The sequence below is a fragment of the Grammomys surdaster genome, unplaced genomic scaffold, assembly GCF_004785775.1.
Source record: "Grammomys surdaster isolate TR1022 unplaced genomic scaffold, NIH_TR_1.0 126048, whole genome shotgun sequence".
NCBI classification, from domain to species: domain Eukaryota; kingdom Metazoa; phylum Chordata; class Mammalia; order Rodentia; family Muridae; genus Grammomys; species Grammomys surdaster.
The window spans coordinates 1,708,683-1,717,746 of record NW_021620860.1 but is presented as its reverse complement, the minus strand read 5'-3'; the positions used below and the strand labels follow the sequence as shown (position 1 = coordinate 1,717,746).

The following is a 9,064-nucleotide window of genomic DNA, read 5'->3' as shown; positions in this document are numbered from 1 at the left end:
AAAAAATCATTCTTTAAAAAAGAAAGGAAAAAAAAGAGACATGCAGGATGATCTTGGTATCATAGGGACAGTTTAAAAAAAAGCTCAATATGGGCTTTTTTTGTTGTTGTTTATTTGTTTTTTGAGACAGGGTCTCACCATGTAACTATAGCTGGCCTGGAACTGAATATGAAGATCAGGCTGGCCTTGAACTCACAGAGATCAACCCACCTCTGCCTCCTGAGTGCTGGGATTAAAAGTGTCTACCAGTTTTAGAAAACACAGGGTATGGGAGAAACAGGCATTGAGGCAAGCCCAGGCTATCCATGAACTCACAATGTAGCTGAGGCTGACCCAAATTTCTGATCCTCCTGACTCACTCTCCCAGAAAGCTCCTGGCCTTAAGAAACACATGCTGAGCCGGGCGGTGGTGGTGCATGCCTTTAATCCCAGCACTTGGGAGGCAGAGGCAGGCAGATTTCTGAGTTCGAGGCCAGCCTGGTCTACAGAGTGAGTTCTAGGACAGTCAGGGCTATACAGAGAAACCCTGTCTCGGAAAAAAAACAAAACAAAACAAACAAACAAACAAACAGACACACGCTGAAGTAAATGGAATGAAGGCGTAAGATTTGTTGTTAAGTATGTGCGAAGAACTGAATTCAGGGGCTCATACTTTATATATGAGCTTATAATTTATCTCAAAACTAGAAATGAAAGCCCCAGGTGGTGGTGCACACCTTTAGTTCCTGCACTCAGGAGGCAGAAGTGGGTCATCTCTATAACCCCAGCCTGGTCTACAGAGTGAGGTTCAGGCCAGCCAGGGCTACACGGTATAAAATGCTGTCTCAAACAAAATCATAGACAAAAATAAATAAATAACATTGGAGCTGGGCACAATGGCACTGTCATCCCAGTACCCAGGAGTCAGAAGCAGGAGGGCCAGGGATGAGGCCAGTCTTGGCTAATGAAAACAAGAACGAGGATTCATCAACTGAAGTAAAATAAAATCAGATGAGAGGTATAGCATGGAGCACAGCACTTGCTCAGCTCATAAGAAAGATAGGCTGGGTTTGGCCCCTAGCAATGGAGGAGGTGGAATTAGGCAGATCAAAAAGCTCAAGACCACTGGTAGAGTGCTTGCCTTCCAAGCCTGAAGACCTGAGTTCGAATCCCAAAATCAACATAAGAAGTTGGGCATAGTGAACCAGGGGGTGATGACATACGCCTTTAATCCCAGCACTTCAGGAGGCAGGGGATCTGAGTTCTAGGCCAGCTCTAGTCTACAGAGATAGTTCCAGAACAGCTAGGGCTACACAGAGAAACTCTGTCTCAAAAAAGCAAAAATAAGTCGGATGTGGTGTTGTAAATACTATTGCAGTGAAGGTGAAGTAAAGACAGATGGATCCCAGGGATGAGTCAACCTAGCCTACCGGACCAGTGAGAGACCCGGTCTCAAAAAATGTGGTGACACCTGGAGACTGTCCTCTGGCCTACACACACACACACACACACACACACACACACACACACACAAGTTCAATGTCATCCTTTGATACACAATGAGTTCAAGGCCAGCCTAGGATAGAGGAGACCCTGTCTTAGAACAAACAAAACAACAACAAAAACAAACAAACAAACAAAACAAGCCAGGTGGTGGCACACACCTTTTAATCCCAACAGTCAGGAAAGCAGAGGCAAGAAGATCTCTGTGAGTTCAAAGCCAGCTTGGTCTACAGAGTGAGTTCCAGGACAGCCAGGAATGTTACACAGAAAAACCAAACCAATAAAACATAGTGACACACGCCAGCACATGCGTGAAATCCTAGCACTTGGGAGACTACATCAAGAGGATCAGGAGTTCAAGACCATCCTTAGCTGCATAGTGAATTAAAAGCCAACGCAAACCTCTTGAGATCCTGTCCTAAAAACTGAAAATAAAGCTAACAGGAAGAATATGGCACCTTCGTGGGCACCAGGCTTTTGGCATAATTAATGCATATACTAAGTTTTCACGGTGATTACTGAAGCGTGACTAAGCAGAAGATGACAAAACTAGGGCACAGAGATATTACATGAGTTGCCAGGAGAACACAGTAATGCTAAGCAGGCACTCAGAGCCCATGCCCATAACCTCAGTGAAGGAAGCGGAACGACCGTTACTTTCTAGGCCACAGAGTGTTTCTGCATCCATTACCTTGTTTGATCTCTGCAACCTCTTCCAGGTATGTAAATCCTACCCTGGCAGTTATATGTCAGTAGAGATCAAGTCTTGGAAGGCTTAAGGAAACAGTGGGCAGGGTTCTTAGCTCACAGGACACGCCCATGGTCACTACTGCCGGCCACCATCATGAGCTGGATTGTACAAACGGCCTTTAAACCCCTCACCTCTATCCCTCAAATTTCAGAGAGCCAGGTGTGCTGGCCTAGGCCTGTAACCCAGCCCTGGACAGGTTGAGGCAGGAGGATTGTAAGTTCAAGGCCAGCCTAGGCTACAAGTCGAGTACCCTGCCTCCAAATCGTATAACTGAGTGAAAAATTAAGAACAAAACCGCAACCTGATTCCTTCCCTCCATGTCTCTTAAATCCACTAGCATCTACAAGAAGAAGTTCATGGAGCCAGGAATAATGTCACCTGCCTGATTCCCAGTACTTGGCAGGCTAAGGCAGATGACAGCAAGTTTAAGAGACACAGGGCAATGCTGCTTTGCTAAGGAAAGACTGGCTCAGTGATTAAGAGGACTCAAGTTTGAGTTCCAGCCTCCACAAGGGACAACTCACAACCTGAAATTCCAGCTCCAGGGAGATTCTCTGCCTCTGGCCTCACACGCACATACTCAAAACATATATACATAATTAATAAGAATAAAAGGAAAAGGCCGGGCGGTGGTGGCGCACGCCTTTAATCCCAGCACTCGGGAGGCAGAGGCAGGCGGATTTCTGAGTTCGAGGCCAGCCTGGTCTACAGAGTGAGTTCCAGGACAGCCCGGGCTATACAGAGAAACCCTGTCTCGAAAAACCAAAAAAAAAAAAAAAAAAAAAAAAAAAGAATAAAAGGAAAAACTTTTTAAAGGAGGAAGGAAGGAGAAAGTTCATGGCATCCCTACTACTACCCTCTGTGTCAAAGTCCGCACGAGCAACTTCGTACAGCGTAAAAGGCCTGATGTTAGAAGATTCAAAACTTTCCAACCACCACACAGCTGGGTGACACTGGAACAAATTATACCAGGTTCTTCCATTTTTCTGACCCAATGATGAACCGGAAGTTTGGAAATGAGACTGACCCGTGTAACCCTAGTAACATTTCTAATATTGAATACACAGAAGGCACACTGTACCCAACACTTTCCATCCATATTAGGATGTCTAATCCCAATATCCATGAGCCTTACAGAGAAGGACACTAAGCTGCCAGTCACCCCATCACGACCCATGCACCCTGTCTCCAGAACATGCCTTGTAGACCGTGTCTGCCATAAGAGCCAGTCTCCTGCACCTACCTTGGGGGATGTGATCTTGATGTAAACAACGATGGGGGCCAGCGACGTTTTAGAGAGCTGGGCTGGGTGGTTGATGGTGTCAGCGTCCAAGGCGACCAGCTGCAAGGTCCGGGCCAGCTCGAAGATCCGCTCAATCTCACTCTGTACCTCAGCTGGGGCATGGGGACAGGGAGGGGATTGTAAGGGTTCCCCAGGAGGCAGTGGAGAGAAGGAAAGCTTCTGGAGACTTCCCAGTACTTCACACCCCACCCACCCTGACAGCCCGGGAGGGGGAGAGTAGGCGGGCAGCTCACCCAGGCTGGAGCGCGTGTTTGAGCGCTCAATGATAATGTGTTTGCTGGGGTTGTTGAGGACTGAGCGCTTGGCCAGGGAAATGTCAGCCGTTACCCGAGTGATGGAAATCCTGAAGGACCGGGCAGGGAAGGCGTCAGGGGTTGGGTGGGCAAGAACATACCGTCCACTCACTGGCTCCAGGCTTGCCACCCTTATCTCTGTCTAAGAGTCCCAGAGTGGTCCCTTTAGACATCTTGTGTATCCCCAAATGGGTGGAAGGAGCCACAGTCAGGTTGAGAGCCAGCTCTCAGGGTCCTACCTGCCATCAAACCGATGCTTGAGGAAGTCAAACAACGCTTTCTGCATCATGTCTGTTACCTGTCATGCAAGGGTTAGAGGGGAAGGGAGAAGTCAGGCTCTCGAACCCCCCAGGAGGTCTGCCCGCTGGGCATCCCTTTCCACCTTTCAAAACTCTTGAGATGAAGAGGCTCCTAAAAGGGTGGGAGCTTCCTCAGGGGCTGGGACCTCTGATGCAGTCTGATTCCACTGGTCTCTTACGTGGCATCTCCAAAAGGAGTCTTAAGAATTTTCCTTGGGAGACTGGGCCCTCCTGAGTGGACTTCCCATAGGTCAGGCCCCCTTAAGGGTTCTCTCTGAAGGTATATGAGCTTTGGGGATATGGGACCCTTTGGAATATCTGCACACTCTGGAGGTCTGGGCCCATCTGGGCACCCTGCCCTTCAGAGCGCCTACCTCGTAGCCCTTGAGCGACGGTCCCACCAGGATGATGGGCCTCATGGAAGGCACCACGTCATAGGGGGGCACATGCTCTGTCTGGGAGGGAAGCAGGGAAGGGAGATCCCAAAGTAGAGATGGCATCAGCCCCTCTCCCCAAGTGTCTAGACTCCCCATGCAGCCTTCCCTCCCTCTGACCCCAGAGCCCAAATGTCGGTGTCAGAGGGTTGGGGGTGGGAGATGGCCAGGCAGGACCAGGAAGGAGGGTAAAGGGAGAAAGATCTGGAAACAGGTGTTAGAAGGTCCCCCAGTTCATCCCCAGTGGGGCAGACATAGAAAGCTGTCATACTCACCGATTTCTGCTTCTGTTTGGCTGGGTCCAGAGATTGCCAGGATGGGGAAGGGAAGGAGAGAGGGGAAGGCACCAGGCAGGGGTAGAGGGTCAGAAGGAGCCAGGACAGGAAAAGGGGCAAGAGAGCGGGTAGACGAGGAAAAATAACAGGCATGCGTGTTAGTGACAGACAGAGCCAGAGAGGGGATAGGACCCCATGCCACAGGGGAGCCAAAGGTGGCCTTGGAGGCTGGAGGCAGGACAGACAGTCATCCAGTGGACTTGAGACTAGTGGGCCAGGCCTCCTGCCTTTCCAGATCTAGCTCTGAAAAGAGCTAGAGACACTGGAAGCCCCGGATCCAGGGCCCACACTCTGCCCCATTGTGTATCTTCCTGTATATTTTCAGGGGACCTGTTCTACATCTAGTAGAGCCCCTCATCCATCCACTCAGAGTTGAAAAGGGGCAAATGAATGCCATCCCATCCTTTACCATCCAGAGGGGCAAATGAATGCCATCCCATCCTTTACCATCCAGAGGGGCAAATGAATGCCATCCCATCCTTTACCATCCAGAGGGACAAATGAATGCCATCCCATCCTTTACCATCCAGAGGGGCAAATGAATGCCATCCCATCCTTTACCATCAGAGCGGGGCATATATTAGTCATGAGGACAAAGACTGGATGTGTTTATTACTAGACAAAGCAAGAGCTGCCTCTTCCTGAGGAGTTGGGAAGTAGGGTTTTATAAAGAGAGGTATGGTCCCACCCCAGTCCAGCCCCATACATCCAGCTAGGCAGAAAGGCCAGAGACTGGACGTATAGAATGGACCACATCTGGACCACTCCAGCCTCTTTTCTTTGCCAAGAGCTGGGTCCTGACTCCCCTCACAGGAAACCAGACAGAATTACCTTCTTAAAGAAGGGGATGCGCTTGCCGTGGGGTGGTGGCGTGGTGACACTGCTCACGCTAGTCTTGGCAGAGCCTCCGTGCTCCCCTAGCTCTGCCTCCTCCTCCTCTAACTCTAGGGGATCTAGCTCAAAGGCAAAGTTAGTCATTTCGTTACCTGGACCAGTCAGGAAGGAGGTGAAGGGAGAGGAGGAAGGAGATGAGCACGGAGACACAGTGCAGAACACAAGGATGGGATGGGGAAGAAAGAAAGAAGAAGTAAATGGAACGGGGCTAGGAGAATGAATGGGAGATGGGGGGTATGGGGGAAGGCAGAGAGATGGAACTACCACAGAGAGGGACAGGAGAGACATGACAGACTCAGCTCGGGGGGATAGCCTATCCTTAATGGAGGGGGTACTACTGCATTTGTTTGGGGGACTCAGAATTGGAGTGCCTTCTATTGCAGGGAGGAGGGACTACCCCTGTGGAGAGACCACCCCACCCAGGAAAAACTCTCCCTCCCCTAGGTTGCAGGCAGTTCTTACCACTGGCAGGGGGAGTGGGGCGGCGGGTGCCAGTCACCACATCTCCCAGACTGGAACTGGAGTTGTCACCTGACTTGCTGTGTGGGCAGAGAAGCAAAGGAACTGATGAGCAAAGGTGGGCGTGGGACTGGGGGACGTCACACGCAGTACACATGAGTACTTATCCAACCCACCCACCCACCCCTTAAGGCCAGGGGCAGGTCTTGGAGGTCAAGGATTAGCTCCAAGGACTACCCCTCCCTGCTGGCCTCACCGGGGATAGCAAGTGTCCTTCCCACCCCCTCGGCAGACACCTGGAGCTGAGGCGGTTCTGGCGTAGGGTCTGTTCCTGCAGCAGGCGAAGGCTGTCCAGTTTGACAGGGCTGGGGATGAAGCCAACCTCACAGCCTTCCTTCACCAGCCGTCCAATCCACCAGTCGTTATTGTACTTCTATGAACAAGAGACCAAGAGAGAAACCAGAGGTGGGAGACATAGCTACCTTCTGGGGAGACCTCCAGGCTGCCTACCCTGCCAGAAAAGGGCTCCCTCAAAGAAGCCCTACCCCTGGCTTCAGCCTCTGATAAGATCCTCCCAATTCCCAAGACAAGACCAGGACCAGGACCCTCTGTGACTATGAACCACCCTAGGTTAGAGAGAAGGTAAGAAAGCTCCTGCCTCTGTGAGATTCATGCTGTGAGTCGGAGTGAAAGCAGACACATGCACTGGGCACACCACTGGTCTATCACAGGGCTCACAAGCCCTCCCAGCATCTCTGTGACTTAGGCATTACCAACCGATGAAAACTCATTGGGCTCAGAAAGGTGAAGAGATTTGCCTAAGGGTGCACAGCGGACTCAGCCCAGCTGCACTCAGCTCAGCAGTGTTTTCCCATTAGACTTCCAGATACCCCCCTCTCCTGGCACCCCTCCCACACACCTCTAATGTCCCACCCTCGCCCCACTCCAGGTGTCAAGTGTTTCGCCCACCTCCTTGATGTGCAGGAAGTCCTTGGGTTCAAAGGTGATGGCCACTCCCTGTACAGGTACCTCATCCCCTGGAGACGGATTGTAGCCAACATTTGTCCGCACAGCAAAAGCCACTGGTTTAGTCTAGAGGGGACACATGAGGTGGATGAAGGCGGAGGGCTGCAGCGAAGCGGTACCTTGCTTGACTGGGATAGTGACTGTGTGGTTGTTTGCTTTGTAAATTATTCATGAAAATGTATACTGAATGGGTTGTGTGGCTTTCTGTAACTTTTACAATAAAAAGGCGCTGGATGGGTGGGGCACTGGGAAGATGGCTCATCAGATAATGGTGTTTGTGGTACAAGCTTGCCGATCTGTTTGATTCCAGAATCTAACAGAGGCCAGACTTTACACCGGCATCCTCTGCCCTCCACACGCGTGCTCTCCACACGTGTGCAGCATGCACATCCTTAAACATACAGCACCATGCCCAAACACACAGAAGAGCACACACACTGATTAATTCAAAAGAAAACAAAGACTAGAACTCAGGGCTGGAGACATGATTGACCCAGCCTGTAAAGATATCTATCACCAAGTTTGACGGATAACCTGAGTCCAGTCCCCAGGACTAATATGGTTGAAGGTCAGACCCAGCTCCCACAAGTTGGCCTTTGACCTCCATATATATGCCATGACATAACAACACAGACATACAAATGTAAGATAATTTTTAAGTATTTAAAGATAATTTTTAAGTATTTAAAAATGGAATCTACTGTCTTGAAAAACCAAAATAAATAAATAAATAAATAAAAATAAAAATGGAATCTAGCCGGGCAGTGGTGGCGCACGTCTTTAATCCCAGCACTTGGGAGGCAGAGGCAGGCAGATCTCTGAGTTTGAGGCCAGCCTGGTCTACAGAGTGAGTTCCAGGACAGCCCAGGCTATAAAGAGAAACCGTCTTGAAAAAACAAACAAACAAAAAAAACAAATCAAAAACAAAATGGAATCTAGGGGCTCATATACATAAAATAAATGTGTATGTGTGTGCCTATGTGTGTGCAAGTGGCAAGTCAGGAGGGTGCACGAGCCACAGTACCGATCTGGTCAGGAGTCAATTCTCTCCTGTCACCGTGGGTCCCAGGAATAAAATCTCTGGTGGTCAGGCCTGCCCTGCATGTGCTTTTACTAACTGAGCAACTTTATCAGTGCTCCACCCCCTTTTTCTTTTCTTTTCTTTTTTTCTTTTTCTTTCTTAGATGTGAGAAAAGGTCTCATGTGGTCCAGGCTAACCTTGAACCCAATATGTAGCCAAGGATGACCTTAGATTTCTCCTCCTGCCCCTACCTCCCAAGTGTTGGGATCTCAGACATGTGCCACTGAGATTGGGTTTTGTTTGTTTGTTTGGTTGGTTGGTTGGTTGGTTGGTCTGGTTTTGCGATGCTGGGGATTGAAGTCAGGGCCAAATCTGTTCGAGGCAGGCACTGTACCAACTGAACCACATCTCCAGGCCACACTGCCATCCCTCAGGAGCTTGATTTGAGCTTCCACTCAAGCCTGAGCTGATCACTCATCCAGTGTAACCTCCCTGTGAAGTCCATAACCCCTCTCAGCTCAGTGACGATCAGTGCTGTCAAACACACTGATGTAAGCACAGACAAGTAAGTAAGTAAGTAAGATGATGACAGGCACTGGGTGGTTCCCAGCACCCACATCAAGTGGCTCACAATGGACTGTAACTCCAGCTCCAGAGTCTAGATGCCTTCTCCTGGCCTTTGTGGGCATCTGCACATGCTTAGCATACAGACAAACACCGTAGATAGATAGATAGATAGATAGATAGATAGATAGATAGATAGATAG

The 9,064-nt window shown here is 49.7% G+C and overlaps 1 protein-coding gene across 1 annotated transcript in view; it reads right to left on the bottom strand.

The window, feature by feature from the left end:
• Window positions 1–9,064, bottom strand: part of Cacnb1 (calcium voltage-gated channel auxiliary subunit beta 1) — a 22,501-nt gene that overhangs the window by 4,308 nt on the left and 9,129 nt on the right. Inside the window, exons 4-11 of the mRNA XM_028755045.1 lie at window positions 7,220–7,342; window positions 6,547–6,683; window positions 6,254–6,330; window positions 5,729–5,883; window positions 4,503–4,583; window positions 4,069–4,127; window positions 3,770–3,879; window positions 3,477–3,628 (exon numbers count right to left, since the gene is read on the bottom strand). Coding sequence (XP_028610878.1) covers window positions 3,477–3,628; window positions 3,770–3,879; window positions 4,069–4,127; window positions 4,503–4,583; window positions 5,729–5,883; window positions 6,254–6,330; window positions 6,547–6,683; window positions 7,220–7,342 — 894 coding nt within the window. The remainder of the gene's footprint in view (window positions 1–3,476; window positions 3,629–3,769; window positions 3,880–4,068; window positions 4,128–4,502; window positions 4,584–5,728; window positions 5,884–6,253; window positions 6,331–6,546; window positions 6,684–7,219; window positions 7,343–9,064) is intronic.